Source organism: Erpetoichthys calabaricus, chromosome 3 (assembly GCF_900747795.2).
Source record: "Erpetoichthys calabaricus chromosome 3, fErpCal1.3, whole genome shotgun sequence".
Lineage (NCBI taxonomy): Eukaryota > Metazoa > Chordata > Cladistia > Polypteriformes > Polypteridae > Erpetoichthys > Erpetoichthys calabaricus.
In genome coordinates this window covers 89,941,851-89,963,171 of record NC_041396.2, presented here as the reverse complement: position 1 = coordinate 89,963,171, position 21,321 = coordinate 89,941,851, and the positions used below count along the sequence as shown (strand labels likewise).

Sequence of the window (21,321 nt, the reverse complement as noted above, 5' to 3'; positions counted from 1 at the left end):
AGACTTATTTTGTTACATTGGAAGAATCCTAACTCTCCTCTAATAAGTCAGTGGGAAACCGATATTTTATATTATTTGAAATTGGAAAAAATCAAATTCTCAGTTAGAGGATCCGTACAGAATTTTTTCAAAACCTGGCAGGATCTAATCAATAATATTTTAGAATAAGAGAAATAATTATCACCGCATCTATTTCCCTTCTCCATTTTTTTTTTATTTACCTATATATATTTCTACCTTTTTTTTTTTTTGTTTATTTTTGCCCTATTAAAAAGCCTTAAGCAATTCTCCTTTGGCTAAGCTCTCCTTCTCAAGGGTGGGGTCTGATTTGTCTTCAATTCTTTTTTGTTATAAATTAATCTATATGTATGGAATGATTACAATAAAATTAATAAAATAAAATAAAAAAATGAACCCCCAAATACAAGATAGCAGTGTTGTAATCTATCTTCAACTAATGTAACAATGTAAACTGAGACAAGAAGTAGCATAAGAGCTGACGTATGCAGGCTTTCAATACTCTGGCACATGCGGATCTGGCAGACAACGTGGATCAGGCAGTGGCAAACCGAGCTGACTAGTAAAGCTACAACATGGCTAAATCCAGAGGAGTTAGACTGGCTCCCACGGTGTACAGAGGGGAAGTGTGGGCTCATTTTGGCTTTCACAATAAAGGAAGCACTAAGAAACCATCTTGCCAACTGCAAAATGTATCTTGCCAAAAATCAAATATTCGGGGAACACAACGAATCTGAGAGTACACTTCACAAGACACTTTTCTGATATACAGCTAAAGGAGCAACAAATGTTAAACATTAAATGAGTGGATCCCTCTCAACTCACTATGGAACAAGTTCACACACTGAAGTTAGCACCAACCTCAACCTGTGCAAACTAAATAACTCAGTCAATATTCCATTTCATTTTCAAAGATATACACCCTATCAGTGTTGCAGAGAATGAAGGCTTCCAAAATATGGTGAATACAATGGAGTCTCGTTACCCCATTCCCTCTCGACTACACATTACTGACATCACTATCCTAAGTTGTATGAGGAGGTAAAAACGAGGGTACTAGATTCTCTCAGATCACCTGGACATGAAAGGCCAATGAATCGTACATAATAACAGCACATCACATAATGGATGAGTGGAAGCTGGACTCGTATCTATACTAATAAAAGGCAAAGCCCTCACTCACTCACTCACTCACTCATCACTAATTCTCCAACTTCCCGTGTAGGTAGAAGGCTGAAATTTGGCAGGCTCATTCCTTACAGCTTACTTACAAAAGTTAGGCAGGTTTCATTTCAAAATTCAAAGCGTAACGGTCATAACTGGAACCTCTTTTTTGTCCATATACAGTAATGGACGGCAGCTCGCTGGCGGTGGTAGGCGGGGTTGCGTATCGCGTCATCATGCCTCACGCGTAATCACGTGAACTGACTGTGAAGGAGAAAGGACGGCCTTATATGGCGTTCGTTTATAAAACAGCGGACAGGCTGTGTAAAGTCAGTTTCACAAAAAAACAGATCCTTAACAAATTGTTATTGGTATATTTTCCCTCAGTTTAAAAAGGTTTTCTTTTCTTCTTAATAAAAATTTAAAAGCAGAACTTCGCCGCTGCAAAGCGCACCTGACTTTATTGAAAAGAAACGAAACTTGCAGCGCCGCCGCTATTCTATGACACTTGCCTAACGCCTGACTTTATTGAAAAGAAACTAAACTTGCAGTGCCGTTATTCAATGACGCGCCGCTATTCAATTACACTTGCCTTACGCCTGATGAGCCAAGAATTAGGGCTAAACACGTGTCGCGTACTCTTTGCATTATTTGACAGTAAACTACTTTCAACCATTCTATGATCTGCTTCTCACAACTGAAGGCACCGTGGCTGATGTTAGCTGACTTGTTGGCCAACCATAAGCGTTACCTGGTAGGTAACCACCCATACAATCAGATTGTGATTCAGACTACGAATGCCGTGAATGTAATTACCCCGATCTACATACTAGAGAAAACCTCAATGAAGAAGAAACAGTGTGTAAGCATACATATTAACACATGTGCAATTAAACGTGTGCATTTACGGGGTGATTTCTCAGGCTTAAAAGCTTGCCTTTTATTAAAAAGGTACATGCAAACTGTTTTCATTCTGAAGGGCACAAACCATGTTGGATTTCAGCCGTTAAAACGCGCAAAAATGTCAGTACACCAGATAAATAAGCGCAACATATTATCAGTTGTATTGTATGCTTACAATACATATAGAAATGTGTTAATCGTTAACTAATATTATGGGATGGTGTTTTTCGACTCGCGCCTTGATTTAATTGATTCCATGTCTTGGTGGGTTTGCGAAGCTTATTGTCAATATCTTTACACCTGTTTTTAAGACTTATTGACTGAAACGGGCTTTCACGAAAAAAGTTAGGGCTTTGCTACAGGATACACCCTCCACAAGTTAAAGAAGTAAAAATAAAGGTATATATTTCTGTTTTATTTAAACCTTTTAAGTTCGTATGCATAGCCCCATTTGGCTGTTTTAGTTTTTTTTTTTTCTTTCTTCAGTAATATCTCCTTAAAGAAAAACAACATATGCATTTTACTTTTTTTGTACTTTATAAAGTTATTTTACACAATGTTGAAAAATTAATAAGAAAGCTACATATTTTGGCAGCTGCTGCTTTAATTTTCAATGAAATGAAAAAAGCTCTCCAAGAGAAAACCTCAATGAAAAAGAAACAGTTTGCACTATCTAAAAAGGAGAAACCCTCATTAATAAAGGTTTGCTGTAGATGACTTAACTGAAAATAAATGAATAGTTCCTGTGTGTATAATACATATTTATCTATTTGACTTATGCCTTTATTCCAGCAACTTGCAACATCTGAGGTACAATTTGTTACATTACTTTTGTTTTTTGCAGCACAGGCAGGTGAAGTGACTTCCTCAGGGTCACACAGTAGTGTCAGTACCAGGATTTGAACTGACAAGCTCCGGGTTTGCTTAAATATTACTGAAGAAAGAAAAAAAACAAAAACGGGCAAATGGGGCTATGCATACAAATGTCCATCCATCCATTATCCAACCCGCTATATCCTAAACTAGGGGGCTCCGCCCCCTGCTCGCTTCGCTCGCCAACCCCTGGTGTTGGGTAATTATAAATAGCGTGATGTATGTATGAGATATAGCATAGTGTGAAGGTGTAGATGACGCATATAGGAAGCCAAGAATAAATTGCAAGGCACAGTGTAAAGATTTATTGGAAAATTTCTTTGTACACAACATTAGAAGTAAAGATGATGTCTTGTTCTTGAATGAGTTTCTCTTGGCATGGATCATTTATAACCTTAACTTTAACGTCAGATGAACGTCGTGATTTGTTGATGATCATGGTAAATGCAGGTTTAATGGGGAACTGTCGCCGTTTAAGTGTAAAAGGTAAGAACTTGTAAGGTCAATTGTAGGAATCAGAACAGTATTGTTAGCATGTGATCCTGTAAGAAGTTTTGCTTCAATAACATTGTGTGTCATGGTGTTGACGACTAAATGTGTACCATTGCATAAACCTTGTTTAGTGTTAAGGTTTCTTAATAGCATGATTATTGTTCCGATTGTAAGGTTAAGATTGGGTTGTGGTAATCCGGCTGGGTTAATAGTGTTCAAATATTGTAAGGGGAAATTAAGAAGGTCATTGTTGTCATCAGAGTCAACTTTGTCAGAGCTTAGAAAGAGCCGTGCCTCTACAGGAAGTAATCAATGACTTGGTTATTTATGTGATCAACAGTAATATTTTTTGGACATAATATAGTACGTTGTGTTAAAAGGGGTATTTCGTCTAATGAGATTTTTGTTCCAAATATCTCAGTAACTAAGTCGTCGCAGATAAAGGCTTGAGGAATTGTAATAATATCTGGGTGAAGTCCATCTGTATTGGTGAGTGTCCCATCTCCCAGTTGTAATAACCAATTGTTATATTCTGGATCTGGACATCGCATGTTTTGTACCAACTGTATCTTTTAAAAGCAATGCCAATTGTCCGTGTAACATTTTTTCTTCCGCGGTTTTAGAAGCGCGTTGTAGGCGCCAACGTTTTTTTTTTTTTTTGATGTGGGATTGTGTTTGTGGTCCCATTACTCGAGCCGTCTCGTTCTGTACCCGTGATTGTGAATTCATGACTTGTTTCATCGAACTCACTGTTAATATGCGGACTGTTCGTTTCTTCGAATTATCACCAATCAGGTGTTGCGCCTGTATATGTATTGTAGTCCGGTCTCTTGTTGTTTATGTATGACGTCGTCCGCATATTTTAAGGTGGACTGAACAATAGCTGAGCGCATGGCATGTGGAGCAATAGCTAAGCACTGTCTAAAATCTCCTCCTAATAAAAGTACCTTTCCTCGAAAGGGAATATTATTATTCATCAACGCAATGGCAATTGTCCGCGTATTTTAAGGTGGACTGAACAATAGCTGAGCGCATTGTATGTGGAGCAATAGGTAAGCACTGTCTAAAATCTCCTCCTAATAAAAGTACCTTTCCTCCAAAGGGAACATTATTATTCATCAACGTTTGTAGAAGTTTATCAATGGTGTTGAGTAAGTGACTGGATGCCATTGTACATTCACCTATAATTAATAGTTTTGCAAGACGGATGTCACATGCATTGTTACTGTTCATTTTCATAGTGGATACCGATGTTTCTGTGATTGGGACCGGTATTTTGAATAAGGAGTGACATGTGTTTTTGGAGCCGAGACATTTTTTCTTCCGCGGTTGCAGAAGCGCGTTGTAGGCGCCGACGTGTATTGTTTTTTTTCATGCGGGTTCGTGTTTGTGGTCCCGTTACTCGAGCCGCATCGTTTTGTACCTGTGATCGTGAATTCATCACTTGTTTGTTCATTATCGTTAGTAATATGGATAAGTAATAAGGAGGATCGCACTGACTGTTAATATGGAGCCTTTTCTGATCGTGAATTCATGACTTGTTTGTTCTTTATTTTTTTGAGGGGCGCGTTGCCTCATTTTTTATTTCTGTTAGTGGAGGGGGGCTTTGTGTGTCGTGGGTCTGAATCCTCTTTTTTGTGTGTGTCCTGTTTCGTGTGGTATGGGCTTCGTCTGGCGCTTTGTTGCATGGGTCTGTTGCTATGGGCGCGGCGCATCATTTCTCATTTTCCGGTGCTTGGAGGGTTTCTTCGTATTATTACCCATTAGGTGTCGCGCCTGTATATGTATTGTAGTCCGGTCTCTTGTTGTCTATGTATGACGTCGGTTGTTGGCGTGCGTTTTCTTTGAGGGGCGCGTTGCCTCATTTTTTATTTCTGTTAGTGGATGGGGGCTTTGTGTGTCGTGGGTGTGAATCCTCATTTTTGTGTGCGTACCGTTTCGTATGCTATGTGGCGCTTGTGTCTGACTCCTTTGTTTTTGGTGTGCTAGGGGCGCGTTGCCTCATTTCTTATTTCTGTTAGTGGAGGGGTGCTTTGTGTGTCGTGGGTCTGAATCCTCTTTTTTGTGTGTGTCCTGTTTCGTGTGGTATGGCCTTCATGTGGCGCTTTGTTGCATGGGTCTGTTGCTATGGGCGTGGCGCATCATTTCTCATTTTCCGGTGCTTGGAGGGGGGGCTTTGTGTGGTGCCTGCGCACTACGTCTTTTGCGTCCATGGCCCATGTCCCTGCGTCCATCCGGTTTACCATTCTCGTTTAGTAATATGGATACAGGAGCCAATCCCTGTCAACACAAGGCAGGAAACAAACCCCGGGCAAGGTACCAGCCCACCGCAGGGCGCACACACCCACACACCAAGGACAATTTAGAATCGCCAATGCACCTAACCTGCATGTCTTTGGACTGTGGGAGGAAACCCAGACAGACACGGGGAGAACATTCAAACTTCACGCAGGGAAGCGAACCCGGGTCTCCTAACTGGCACCTTTCACCGCGCCACCATACCGCCCACATACAAACTTAAAAGGTTTAAATAAAACAGAAATATATACCTTTATTTTTACTTCCTTAACTTGTGGAGGGTGTATCCTGTAGCAAAGCCCTAACTTTTTTCATGAAAGCCCCTTTCAGTCAATAAGCCTTAAAAACAGGTGTAAAGCTAAACTTGCAGCACCGCTATTCAATTACACTTGCCTAACGCCTCTCCTAAGGGGAGATACTGTGGGATCTGGGCATCAGTCAAAGCACCAATCACAGGCCCGATTAGAAAGCGGGAAGCTGTGATTTGTCGTCTCCCTCCCATGTAACAATCACAGCCCGTGTTACAACGCACTATGTATGTATATATGTATATATAGGTATGTGTATATGTAGATATGTGTATATATGTTTACATAACCTCTTTAACACACTACTTCTCCGCTGCGAAGCGCGGGTATTTTGCTAGTGTATATATATATATATATATATATATATATATGTGTATATGTACATATATGTTTATGTGTGTGTGTGTATATTCTATATATATATATATATATATATATATATATATATATATATATATATATATATATATTATATATATACATGACAACAACACTCATAACAGTGACAACACAATTACATATATATATATATATGTACATATGTATATATATATCTGTCAATGTATTTTTGTATGTATGTCTACATATATATGTAGATATGTCTATATATGTGTATATATATGTAGATGTGTATATATATATATGTAGATATGTGTAGATATGTAGATATGTAAATATATGTGTCTGTGTGTTAAAAAATAACCTAACTGTGGTGTATCACACCTGAGTTCAATTTCCGTAGCCACCCCCAGGCCTGATTACTGCCACACCTGTTTCAATCAAGAAATCACTTAAATAGGAGCTGCCTGGCACAGAGAAGTAGACCAAAAGCACCTCAAAAGCTAGACATCATGCCAAGATCCAAAGAAATTCAGGAACAAATGAGAACAGAAGTAATTGAGATCTGTCAGTCTGGTAAAGGTTATAAAGCCATTTCTAAAGCTTTGGGACTCCAGCGAACCACAGTGAGAGCCATTATCCACAAATGCCAAAAACATGGAACAGTGGTGAACCTTCCCAGGAGTGGCCGGCCGACCAAAATTACCCCAAGAGCACAGAGACGACTCATCCAAGAGGTCACAAAAGACCCCAGGACAACGTCTAAAGAACTGCAGGCCTCACTTGCCTCAATTAAGGTCAGTGTTCACGACTCCACCATAAGAAAGAGACTGGGCAAAAACGGCCTGCATGGCAGATTTCCAAGACGCAAACCACTGTTAAGCAAAAAGAACATTAGGGCTCGTCTCAATTTTGCTAAGAAACATCTCAATGATTGCCAAGACTTTTGGGAAAATACCTTGTGGACTGATGAGTCAAAAGTTGAACTTTTTGGAAGGCAAATGTCCCGTTACATCTGGCGTAAAAGGAACACAGCATTTCAGAAAAAGAACATCATACCAACAGTAAAATATGGTGGTGGTAGTGTGATGGTCTGGGGTTGTTTTGCTGCTTCAGGACCTGGAAGGCTTGCTGTGATAGATGGAACCATGAATTCTACTGTCTACCAAAAAAATCCTGAAGGAGAATGTCCGGCCATCTGTTCGTCAACTCAAGCTGAAGCGATCTTGGGTGCTGCAACAGGACAATGACCCAAAACACACCAGCACATCCACCTCTGAATGGCTGAAGAAAAACAAAATGAAGACTTTGGAGTGGCCTAGTCAAAGTCCTGACCTGAATCCAATTGAGATGCTATGGTATGACCTTAAAAAGGCGGTTCATGCTAGAAAACCCTCAAATAAAGCTGAATTACAACAATTTTGCAAAGATGAGTGGGCCAAAATTCCTCCAGAGCGCTGTAAAAGACTCATTGCAAGTTATCGCAAACGCTTGATTGCAGTTATTGCTGCTAAGGGTGGCCCAACCAGTTATTAGGTTCAGGTGGCAATTACTTTTTCACACAGGGCCATGTAGGTTTGGATTTTTTTTTCTCCCTAAATAATAAAAACCACCATTTACAAACTGCATTTTGTTGTTTACTTGTGTTATATTTGACTAATGGTTAAATGTGTTTGATGATCAGAAACATTTTGTGTGACAAACATGCAAAAGAATAAGAAATCAGGAAGGGGGCAAATAGTTTTTCACACCACTGTATACTGTATGTATATGTGGATGTGTATATGTATGTATATATGTAGATATGTTTACATAACCTCTTTAACACACTACTTCTCCGCTGTGAAGCGCGGGTACTTTGCTAGTAATCATATAAATACTTTCTTTAAAAAAGTGTTGTAGTCACTGCTCTTCACCATTTGCAGTTCCTTTATTACATAAGCAGGGTAATATTTTGGGTATGCAATTTAGGTGCAATAATGCCAAAAACCCCTTAGTGCATAAGGGATCAAAGGAACATAATCAACCATTTTAAAGTTTTAGATATTTCAATATCTATCAGAGATTACTTCATATTGAATATTTTTTTTCTCTGTTCTTTAGAAGGGTATTGGAGGGGGAATATGATGTGATTTGAAGATTTCATACTTATGTATTTCATCTGTAATGTAACTGCAAAGAAAACTTTATAAGACAATACGTGAATAAAATAAAAGAAATGATAATGAATTGTGTTTGACACTTTATAAACTAAATTCAGCTTTATACAACTGAAATTTATTCTAGGATGTTCCACTGCCTGGTAACTTACATCATTTATCTACAATCTCACTTAGCAATGAGAAGGTATGCTTTACAAGTTCCCCTGCATTCCAAGAGCAATTTTACTGAGATTCAATATATTACACTTTAATTAGATAAACCTGAAATGGTAAATATGGTTTTGGGAATCAATGATTTAATGCATTTAGAGAATACATGCTAGTATGCTAGAAGACCAGAATATTTTTGACAAAGATAATAACATGTAGGCAGCTAAATGATTTTGGTGAACCGAATTAAGGCTGGAACAGTCATATGGAGTTTGTAACCACCAGCACAGCAACAGTATACTACTCAACAAAAATTATTATCTTCTGAAATATAAAAATTAGTAACTGAGTTTTACAGAAGCTCTTTAAATAAATACATAAATAGAGAAGTAAATACGTAAATAAATATACACACACACACACACAGGTTGGTCTGAACACACACACCAGAATGATCATAAAGCAAGAAAAGTAAAAAAGTAAGAAAACTTGTGACTTGGCTGTCACATTATCCATATTACTAAACGAGAATGGTAAACCGGATATGGACGCAGGGATCTGCCCGTGGACGCAAAAGACATACTGCGCAAGTGCCACACAAAGCCCCCCCCCCCCCCCCCCCCCCCAGAGCAAAACGGGAGAGACTACGAACCGTCAGAGTAGGAAACAAAGTAAAACGTCATAAAGAGGTTAAAGAACATGGACAAACACATGCAGAGCAGGTTACAGAACAAAGCCCCCCTGCCCAGAGTAAAACGAGAAAGACTACGAACCGTCTGACATGCCGCAAGCAGGATAAGGCGAGGTCAGAAATAAAACACAGACTAGGAAACAAAGTCAAACTTTATAAAGGGATTAAAGAACGGGGACGAACACATGGAGAGCGGGTTACAGATGATGAAAACTGGAATGCAATAGCTTCAAAAAAAACCTAGGCACGAAACACATGCACACCGAGATACACAATATAAAGGCAGAAACAACGACAGTTAAACGTCCACACCACACAGCGGGGGCGGACCTGGAAGGTGCAGGCGCCTACATCGTGCGTCAGAAGGCGCGGTAAAGTACAAAAGGCAAAGGCACCTACACAGCATGGTAAAAACCGACATAATACGGCAGGCGCAGGCGTCGCCGCCATATTGTGAGTGGCACTAATGCGTTGTGAAAGCTCAGGAGGAGACATAGTAAAACAAGAGGAGTCAACGTCCCACCCCAGAGTGGAACGTGACACACTACGGAGTCCACAAAGGTTCATACATCAAACCAGAGATGGTACGGACACGTGTCTGAAACCGCGGAAGCAAAACTGTCTCGGCTCCAAAACCAAACAGCTCAACAACTAACACAGCTTCGACACTGAGCCCGCGTGGACAGATCCAATGAACGTAGATGCCTACAACGCGCGTCTCAAACTGCATAGGCAAAGCAGGCACGGATTCAACAAGACACAGCTCCAGTAACCAAGATACAAACACGCGCCTGCCTGGATATAATTAATGAACGCAGGCGCCTACAACGTGCGTGATGCATTATTAACAGTACGATAAACATCACAGTATCGCAAACAAATGAAAATTATTAGTCGAAAAAGGAAAAATATATTCACCACGGACCAAGTGTCATTGAAACAAAAGCAGAATAAAGCAAGATCAGAAATGAAAGACAAGAGTACAAAGCACAGTAAAACGTCATAAACAGGTTAAACTACGGGGCCAAACACATGAACAGCAAGTTACAGATAATGAAGACCGGAATTCAAAAGCTTCAAAAAAAAAAAAAAAAAAAAAAAGCTCGACTTCTCGATCCTCACACGTGGCTGCCCAGCGGGCGCGGGTTCAAAACGCCAGGTGTAGGTGAGCGAAGCGAGCAGGGGGCAGAGCCCCCTTGTGTAGATATAATGCCACTGGTATAAAGGAGCACCAGTAGCATTCCCTGGTGGCAGTCTTTACATCAAAAACAAATATTTTACACACTCAATGTAAATTTACACCTTGCTACTCTGCTTCCATGCTTCTCTGCTAGTATTTACTGGCAAAATTCACCAAAGCATTTTTCTCAGAAAAAATGTGGCGTTTGCCATTGACCTTGCTCGACAAACATTTTCCTGGAAATTCACCATGTGGCCGGCTTAGATGAACATTTTTCCCAGTGCCCCATGATAGTTTGCAAGGCCAGCATGACATCACAGGGCTGTAGCAGCTGTAAGTATATTCCACTTTACATTTAAAGCACTGCCAGATTTGCTTTACGCGTGTATGATGTCACCACTTCAGTGACAAAAAAAAAAAAAAAAAAAAAACTTGCATTATTTTCAATTGTGGGTAGATGACCATGATGAGAACATTATGAAAATACTTTGTTGTATTATGCAGATTCATTGTACAATGTACCTTCGGCACTGGATTAATCATGTTATGCTCCTCACTATTGTAGCACACACCATGGTTCTGTTCCAGAAAGAGATTAGATAATCCTAGATCTCAGAATGAATCCCTGAAGCACTCTATTGCTGATCAACCGTGGACTACAAGAGAGGGAAACAGAGGGCAACAGGTGCTTACAACAGTGCATGAAGATTATCTGCAAATCCTCAAATAGACAAGTAATTAAGCAGCAGTGGAAAAAGAAAAGGGAGATGGTGTAGATGAATATCACTGATCGAGTGAATGCGTAAAACAGATAATCAGTGAAATCCGTGGAAACTTTGACAACTTGTTGAATGGTGCAAAATGCACCCAAATGATATTTCAAAAATTATATGTCCTAAAGGAAGCTTTGTATTCTGTTTGTTTATATCATTAAAACTTCAAAAAGTTTAAGACCCATGATATTAAGTGTTCAGCATAGTGTGGTTCTAGTCATTACTCTGAAAGATGTCAAATATTATCCTGCCAGCACTGAGCTGTATTGATTGCCCTGTAATTATATGCCAAAATAGATGAAATGGTAATTTCTTTCAGGTACAAATTTGGAAAAGAAGACTTGGAACAGTACCCACTCTTTGCATGGTAACGTACCGTGTTCAAACTTTCAAACTATTTTTGGCATTAACAATTTAATTATGTATGTGGCATCGAATACTAAGAATGGAAAAGAGCAAACACTGATATTTTTATGGAGTATTTGATATACAGATTTGGGTTTTTTCTGTACCTGCTGCTGTGTAAAGCTTTCCTGTTAATAATGCTGTCATGCTATCAGAATATGCAATCTTCCAATTCTGTGATTGGCTAAGAAGCGAAGTATAAAAAGTAATCAAGGTAGATCGTTAACATGTATTTGCTTTATGCTGCACTAAGTGATCATTATACAGAACTCATAGATTCAAAATGTAAAGTGTATGCAATGAAAGTAACACATAAAAAAAGACCACATTGACAGTTCAACCCTGATTCTGTTGTTTGTGCTCTACAAAATAGAACAATGCAATTATCTCCTTCATTAATGCTTCATGCCTTGATAAAGATACGTTTTCCATCCACAAAGCCAATTACAGTGGGAAATCAGTAATCTGTGTATTCATTTAGCAGAGGCTTTTATCCAAAGCAACATAAATGGCTGAAAGATACTAGAGCTGAGTAACCATCTGTTGGGATTAGTATGTGCCATATAGCAAGTTACATAAATAAGTAAATGCAAGATGGAAAACAGGAACTAAGCTAGTATTTAGAAGTGCTATTAATAACAGTAAAAGTCATAAGCAAAATTAACTACAATATAATACAGAACTCATACTGTGGCCTTATTCGATTATAGAATCCCAAATTGAAACTGCATTAATAAAGCACAGGTATTCACAGAAGAGGAGAGTCTTTAAAGAATTTTCTTTGAAAAGGAGGGACTCCACAGAAAGGATGAATTTGGGCAGGCTGTTCCACCAGCAAGTCTATTATCAGTTATTATTTCACAGACATTCCTCAATTGTTTAAATCTGATTGCCCTACCGGACACTCTTTTGAATTACTCATTGATGGTGATTATTTACTTTTGTCTATGTATCTGCATGTGGGCCCCAACAAAAAAAAAAAAAAAAACAAAAAAAACTGAACATATCTTCAGAGGGTTGAATATATAAAACTCTCGGATGTAAAATAGTAACATTCATTCACACTCCTCTGGGCATGCCTGAATGTCGCCTCCAATTACCATTCTGTGGGCAGCATTTGGAAAAACAGTTGTACTTCTGGGTTGTTTGTCTGTTCTGGAAGTAGAATACTTTAAATATTTAGTCTGCTCTTTTCTCCAGAATTTCTGTCATCCAAAGACAGAAACGCCTTGTAAATAGTAATAAATCTACAATTATTTCATATGGTTTAAGGTTTATCGTAATGTGGCCCCTCCCCTTATGGGCAGGACTCCACAATTGGTTTGCACTGTCTGCTTTGTGGCAGTATCAGTCCCAAAGATTGAAACTCTGAGCACAATGATAATATATTATTTATTGCTAATGTGTGGCCATTTGTTGTATTTTGTTTGTTATTGTCTCATCTGCATCTTTTATTGTTGCTTCAAAGCTCAGATTTTGGGCACACTAATCAATTCAGCATAGTTTGCAGATGCTCCTCTAGTCCTTCAGGGGCACTTAAAAAGACCATTGCACCATTATGATCTACCCAAACCTAGTTAAGTTTCCTCTTCCCCATTGGCTTCATTGCATTTCGCCACATTTTGTAAAGCTCACTGCAAGCGAACTCTTTAATCACTATTCTCTACTTATAAAACAATTTGTATGCCTTCTGCATCATAATAAAATCTTGTTGACAGCATTTTAAATGGAATTTCAGGAATTTACATTTGTTTAATCTGAACATAGTAATCAACTGGTACTAACTGCAGTAGCACCAAAAGTGAACATAAAATACTAAAGGTCGTGTGCAGATGATGATGCCTATGTCACATCTTCTTGCATCACTTGCAGATATTAATATTTTGGTTGCATCCACTGTAAGCCATCAATTTAAAGACAAATTCTGATTTTAGAGACATTAAAGTAAGAAACAAAATGTTTTCAAGAGTCCAGTAAATACAACAAAATGTTCTGTTGTACCAACAGCAATAGCAGATAACCCCCTAACATTTATAACATTACATAGAACTAAATTCAGCATGTCAGATCATGAAGAGCTACACCCCCCCCCCCCCCCCCAACACCAACCCCACAAGGGATATGGTGTTAGGAATTGGGAGGGAACAAGTCTAGACACATGATGTGCCAAGAAAAGGTACACCCCTATTCTTTTTTTTTTTTTTTTAACTGGATGAACACAGACCTTCCAGTTTAGAAGGAAGTATGTGCATTTACAGTATACAGTGCATACATAGAAGTTACAACAGCAGGTAACTTCACAATGAAGTTCCACATATTAAGTACATCTTAAACCATTTAAACTTAATGAGGTTCCTCCTGTAATTGAATTACAGATAACAGATTTCTAACTGAGGAACTACCTGAAATGTGCAATGTTCCACCATTATTTGATTACACAATCCTAAATTGCATTTGAGTAACAACAAAAAAGAGAGTTGCATGGTTCAAGACTTCTGTGACTGATTCTAAACAACAAAAAAAATAAAATCAAGAAATATACACAAGTTGAGTAAATATTTGGTTGCTTCATGATCCTTACATCACTTTTACATGTATTACTTAATGAACAAAACGGTCTTCAAAACCATTTACCTTTCCTGAATTGTCAGGGCCAATAGCAATCCCAAACTCTGTCCTAATGAAGGTATTATTAATAAGATCACTGACATCTGAAAAAGATTTTCCATAATTCTCACTGCAAAGAGACAAAATAAAAGTATTTATTATATTGATCACATCTGTTTACATCAATAAGTGCCAATTCAGAGGCACTTAGGGCTGGAGCTTGTCCTTGAAAACAGCCCAGGGCAAGTCACCAGTCCATTATAGGGCTTGGTTACACATGCAGCCATAGATACATAGAGTCTATGTGGAAATGCCAATCATTCAAACAAAATAAAATAACAGTCAAAAAAATAAACACACACATTTTATTGAAAACGTATGTACATATACAGCTTTGTTTGAACATTTACATCTAAATACTGTAGAATCCTAGATTTTATTATAGCAAAAATGGCTGAAACAAATACCTATGCAAGCAGTTACTTGCATTTTCAATGTTGTTATCAGCTGACAAATAGCCTATTATAAAATGTTTCTATTTCAGCATGTGGGTACATGATGAAAATAAATTTTCGGACCAGATGCTTAAGTATCATTTATAATCTAGCAACACTGCAGAACTTTTAAAGGGGTCAAATATTTCTGTAAGCCACTGTAGGAAAAGCCATGATGAAAAATATCGTGAGGTATTACTAAACAGAGCTTTATTTTTATGCCTGAATTAGAAGTGGGCATTACACTGGTAGAAATTTGTCAACCAGTAGAAATTTTCATCCACGGTTAAGCACATCATTAAGCTGCCTTTATTTATACTTCTGACACATGGCAGCATACAGTATATACCCAACAACTGTGAACATGAAAGTCCACACCGGCTTCAACTTGCTATAGCTTTATTTGAATGTTCATGAGCTATTAAGCAGCATATGGCCTACATGTCCTAAAAGGCACAGGTGTGTTTCAGTGACTAAATTTATATATAAAACACGTGTGTGGCAGAAAATGCACTGAATAATAATCATGGACAGTGGAATCAGATGGCAGTGGAGGTACAGCTACTTTTGTATTTTATGCTGTTTTAGTGATCCAACCTATGAGAGAACAGGCAGGTAAGCCACTGAAGGGGGAAGGGCAAATCTGTGCACACTGAAAGAACTTAAAATGAGATATAATGAGCAAGCATGCATGTCTGATGGTATAACATGGATTTGGCAAAATAAAAGCCATCAGGTGTGGTGCGAAAGGTCATGAAGAGAGTGATGCAGTTGAAGAGGAAGAGTGTCACCCTCCAAGTCAGTGTAGATGATCAGGGTTGTTTCTTAAAAGGGACAATAAATGGTACTTTCAAGGACTACTGAACAGCTGATTGTGTCTTTGTGTCAGTTCTCCCTCTACCATACCTTGGCTCGATACAAAATATTAAGTATGCTATATGATGTGATAAAACAACATTTACTTTTTTTTTTTTTTCATCAAAGCTTAAAACTATTGAATAGTGAAGAGGTCAGTTCAAACTTGTACGGTTATCACAATATCAACGCACTTACTATACAATGCTCACATATGCATTTTACAAAAGTTAAATGACTGAGCAGTTATAAATAATGCAAAAAAAATAAATGTGAAATAAAGAAACTACAAAACCAGTGACAGTTATTGTGTGATGACAGAAAATAAAATTATAATATGACTTAATGTTTACATGCAGATACTTTCCACTACCCATAATAATAATATTATGCATTAAACATTAAGCAAAGTAAACAAATTCTTAGGGCACCAAGGGAAAGAGGACAGCACAGTGCTTTTGCAAAAATAGGGGATAACAAGGTATAAGTAGGCAACAATAGGCATTATTTTAACATCATTTGATCCATGTATGAAGAAATGTAATACATCTTCAAGGTTAGAAAGCAATGGAATACATTTTTAGATACAAATAATATTCTTATTTTAAATAACTGTCTGCCAACATCAATTTCTGCTGAAAGAGGATTTTGAAAATGAAAAAATATGCTCAAGATCACTTAATTGCTGTAGTGTTACAAGTGTGAAAGCTGTTTTTTAGCAGCCTTTTGTGAAGGACTTGTTCTGATAGCCTCTGCTGTGGCAGTATTCAGTCAATGCATTTTCTTTGCTTTGTCTTTATATAACTTTTCTTCATGTTCACAAAGATGCTTTGAAAGGCAGTATTAAAGTCTAATTGGGCATTCTTCTTTTAGTTCAATGGGAAAACAGATGATTTTTTATATTTATTATATCTCTCTATTATAAAAGAAAATCCTGTGGGATGGAATGATTAGGAGACGATACGTGATCATCACGGAAGACAAATAAAAGACCCGCGAAACGAAAGAATGGCCACGGAGCATCTCGCAGGGATACAGAACATGAGATTCTTGCAAGACACGACGCCACAGCAGCTGCCCCCCCCAAACCCCCCCAGAACGGGAGCAGCGTTATACGTCCTGCAAGAAAGAGATTTAACCATGCCCGGGGCCTTAAATAAAGGACAGTTATTGTTTATACAACGTCACACGAGATAAGTCGGTGAGCCATCATTTAAAACAAGTTCACAGACATCTAATCAAGCAGTTGTTGGATTGCTTTTGGCATTCACGCATCATGTGCTCCCAGCTCTTAAAACAACGACATGCGACAAGCAGAACAGGCAGCTCGCCAGCAGCAGAAAGACCGCTGATGATCTGACGGCATATCCTTAGCGTGCGCTCAGCCGACCGCACCCCCCTCACAACGCGAGCAGCCTTATATGTCTTGCGAGAAAGAGATGTAACCATGCACGGGGCCAGAAATAAAGGACAAGTATTGTTCTTACAACAGTTTTTAACGTAAAAGTGAAAATAATGCATAAGTAACAATTCCCATGAAAATAACAATCTCTTTAAATTGTACATCCATAGCACGCACAGATCATGTGCTCTCAGCACATATAAAGCGTGTAAGGACAATACATTCTAAATGAAACAACGCAAAGAAGAAAGAGCAATGCGGAGAAAAGAGACCCAAAAGCGTTGGAGAGATAAAAAGGCAGATAAGAGATTATGAAAGCAGTTATACAGTGGTGTGAAAAACTATTTGCCCCCTTCCTGATTTCTTATTCTTTTGCATGTTTGTCACACAAAATGTTTCTGATCATCAAACACATTTAACCATTAGTCAAATATAACACAAGTAAACACAAAATGCAGTTTGTAAATGGTGGTTTTTATTATTTAGGGAGAAAAAAAAATCCAAACCTACATGGCCCTGTGTGAAAAAGTAATTGCCCCCTGAACCTAATAACTGGTTGGGCCACCCTTAGCAGCAATAACTGCAATCAAGCGTTTGCGATAACTTGCAATGAGTCTATTACAGCGCTCTGGAGGAATTTTGGCCCACTCATCTTTGCAAAATTGTTGTAATTCAGCTTTATTTGAGGGTTTTCTAGCATGAACCGCCTTTTTAAGGTCATGCCATAGCATCTCAATTGGATTCAGGTCAGGACTTTGACTAGGCCACTCCAAAGTCTTCATTTTGTTTTTCTTCAGCCATTCAGAGGTGGATTTGCTGGTGTGTTTTGGGTCATTGTCCTGTTGCAGCACCCAAGATCGCTTCAGCTTGAGTTGACGAACAGATGGCCGGACATTCTCCTTCAGGATTTTTTGGTAGACAGTAGAATTCATGGTTCCATCTATCACAGCAAGCCTTCCAGGTCCTGAAGCAGCAAAACAACCCCAGACCATCACACTACCACCACCATATTTTACTGTTGGTATGATGTTCTTTTTCTGAAATGCTGTGTTCCTTTTACGCCAGATGTAACGGGACATTTGCCTTCCAAAAAGTTCAACTTTTGACTCATCAGTCCACAAGGTATTTTCCCAAAAGTCTTGGCAATCATTGAGATGTTTCTTAGCAAAATTGAGACGAGCCCTAATGTTCTTTTTGCTTAACAGTGGTTTGCGTCTTGGAAATCTGCCATGCAGGCCGTTTTTGCCCAGTCTCTTTCTTATGGTGGAGTCGTGAACACTGACCTTAATTGAGGCAAGTGAGGCCTGCAGTTCTTTAGACGTTGTCCTGGGGTCTTTTGTGACCTCTCGGATGAGTCGTCTCTGCGCTCTTGGGGTAATTTTGGTCGGCCGGCCACTCCTGGGAAGGTTCACCACTGTTCCATGTTTTTGGCATTTGTGGATAATGGCTCTCACTGTGGTTCGCTGGAGTCCCAAAGCTTTAGAAATGGCTTTATAACCTTTACCAGACTGACAGATCTCAATTACTTCTGTTCTCATTTGTTCCTGAATTTCTTTGGATCTTGGCATGATGTCTAGCTTTTGAGGTGCTTTTGGTCTACTTCTCTGTGCCAGGCAGCTCCTATTTAAGTGATTTCTTGATTGAAACAGGTGTGGCAGTAATCAGGCCTGGGGGTGGCTACGGAAATTGAACTCAGGTGTGATACACCACAGTTAGGTTATTTTTTAACAAGGGGGCAATTACGTTTTCACACAGGGCCATGTAGGTTTGGATTTTTTTTCTCCCTAAATAATAAAAACCATCATTTAAAAACTGCATTTTGTGTTTACTTGTGTTATATTTGACTAATGGTTAAATGTGTTTGATGATCAGAAACATTTTGTGTGACAAACATGCAAAAGAATAAGAAATCAGGAAGGGGGCAAATAGTTTTTCACACCACTGTATTTGAAAGGCTCAAACAAACAATGGCGCGATACACATGCAGAGAAAGGTGCAGAATATGAAGGCAGTACAATTCGAAAGTATTGTATCGTCCCAGCCAGGTTGAAGCCTTTTTTTGTTTTAAGTGACTGATCGGTCCGATTGAGGGGGGCGGAGTACAGCACGGAAAACTGATAGCGGGGTACTGATTGATGCGGTAAGGGGGAGGCGAAACCCGGAGGAGGAGGGGTTGGAGAGGGTGCTAGACAGTTGTGTTTGGGGTTACGACGTCGGCAATTGTTCAAGTAAAACTTTTGTGACACTTTATTATGTCAGTCGATACAGTATCCAAAAAAAAAAAAAAAAAAAAAAAAAAAAAAAAAAAAAAAAAGATAGTAAACATCTCATTAGCGCAAACAAAAGGTAATTAATCATCAGAGACTAGGTGTAATTGAAAAAAATAGCAGGACAAAGCAAGGTCGTCCCACAACAGTTAAAGCAACGACAAGTTTAATTTCAAAGAATACACAGTTCGGTCAGGTGTATACTTATGATGACGGAGAAGCGATGCAAATTTTAACAGACGACAAGAAAGGTGATGTATATATTCCATGAACAACATTAGACACCAAAGGAGATCGTGATATGCCATTCGTATTAAAATATTTACAGTTTACCGTGAGAATAGCTTCTGCTATGACAATTAACAAATCACAGGGACAGCCATTAGAAAACATCGGATTATTTATTAGAGAAACAGAAACAATATTCACTCACGGGCGATTATACGTTGCGTTGTCACAATGTATCTCCAAAAACGGATTCAAAATTCTATGCAATCTTGAAGAAAAGGTAATTCCAAATATTGTTTTTAATAAACATTTAAAGTAAAAGTGCAACTAATGCAATTGAAACAATTCCAAAGGAAAAAAAAAAAAGCTTTTAAAATTGTATATCCGATTAACTAAACAGCAGCACGGTGGCGCAGTGGGTAGCGCTGCTGCCTCACAGTTAGGAGACCTGGGTTCGCTTCCCTGGTCCTCCCTGCGTGGAGTGTGCATGTTCTCCTCTTCGTGTTTCTTCCCACAGTCCAAAGACATGCAGGTTGGGTGGATTGGCAATTCTAAATTGTCCCTAGTGTTTGCTTGGTGTGTGTGTGTGTGTGCGCCCTGCGGTGGGCTGGCGCCCTGCCGGGGGTTTGTTTCTTGCCTTGCGCCCTGTGTTGGCTGGGATTGGCTCCAGAAGACCCCAGTGACCCTGTAGTTAGGATATAGAGGGTTGGATGATGGATGGATGGATTAACCAAACACAGGGGTTGGCGAGCGAAGCCCCCTAGTTTAATAAACTTTATTAATACCAGAGGAATTGGTATACTTATTTTATATTGTCAGTCTTGTTTAATTTTTTATGGTACTGTCTATGCAGTACATATACAGTTGGGTCCATAAATATTTGGACAGATACAACTTTTTTCTAATTTTGGTTCTGTATATTACCACAATGAATTTTAAATGAAACAACTCAGATGCAGTTGAAGTGCAGACTTTCAGCTTTGATTCAGTGGGATGAACAAAACTATAAAACAGGAATTGGATTAGGCAGTCCTGAGAATGGAATTACATGTAAAAAGCAATGTAATATGAACCTGTGTTTAACAGAACCTATATGCAAAATACCAATTAACTGATTTTTCCATGATATAAGAAGAATGTATGTCACAAGTAGTGCTTAGTGAACTCAGCTGAATTCGATTCACCTCAAGTTCAGCAAAATCACAAATATTTGCGAACTTCACAGAACTCCACAAAATGCACTGAAGTCAGAGGAGAAGGAGAAAGTGAACTAGTTTTCAGTGGATTAAACTGGTGCAATGGTCTTTTACATGTCCCTAAGAGCTAGGAAAAACTATGGCAAAAATTCTGGACCATTTGTGGCCAAATATGTGATCTGAGCTGTGAAGCAGCAGTGCTAACCAGTGTGCCACCATGCCTTAACCAAAACAAGACAGACAGAACGAACACCGCAAATAAAATACAACAAATGGCCAAAAACTAGCAATAAGTAAATAAAATATGGATCATTGCACTTAGAGAATGCCAATCTTGAGGCACACATTAGCCATGGATTGAAGCCACAGCCATGGAATATCTATTGTTTTTCTTCCAAAAAACATTTTCAAGAATAAAGAAACGCCTTGTAAATAGCATTAAATATTTTGTTTTTATTATTTGACAGCATGTCTTATGATTTCTGATGAAGGGAGGGAGTGTCCTTTAAGGCTTGT

The 21,321-nt window shown here is 38.7% G+C and overlaps 1 protein-coding gene across 8 annotated transcripts in view; it reads right to left on the bottom strand.

The window, feature by feature from the left end:
* LOC114648207 (sortilin-like) overlaps window positions 1-21,321 on the bottom strand; it is a 174,146-nt gene that overhangs the window by 110,779 nt on the left and 42,046 nt on the right. For all 8 annotated transcript variants that reach the window (XM_051924996.1, XM_051924994.1, XM_051924995.1 and 5 more), the window contains exon 4: window positions 14,391-14,493. In XM_051924996.1, the coding sequence (XP_051780956.1) occupies window positions 14,391-14,493 (103 nt within the window). The remainder of the gene's footprint in view (window positions 1-14,390; window positions 14,494-21,321) is intronic.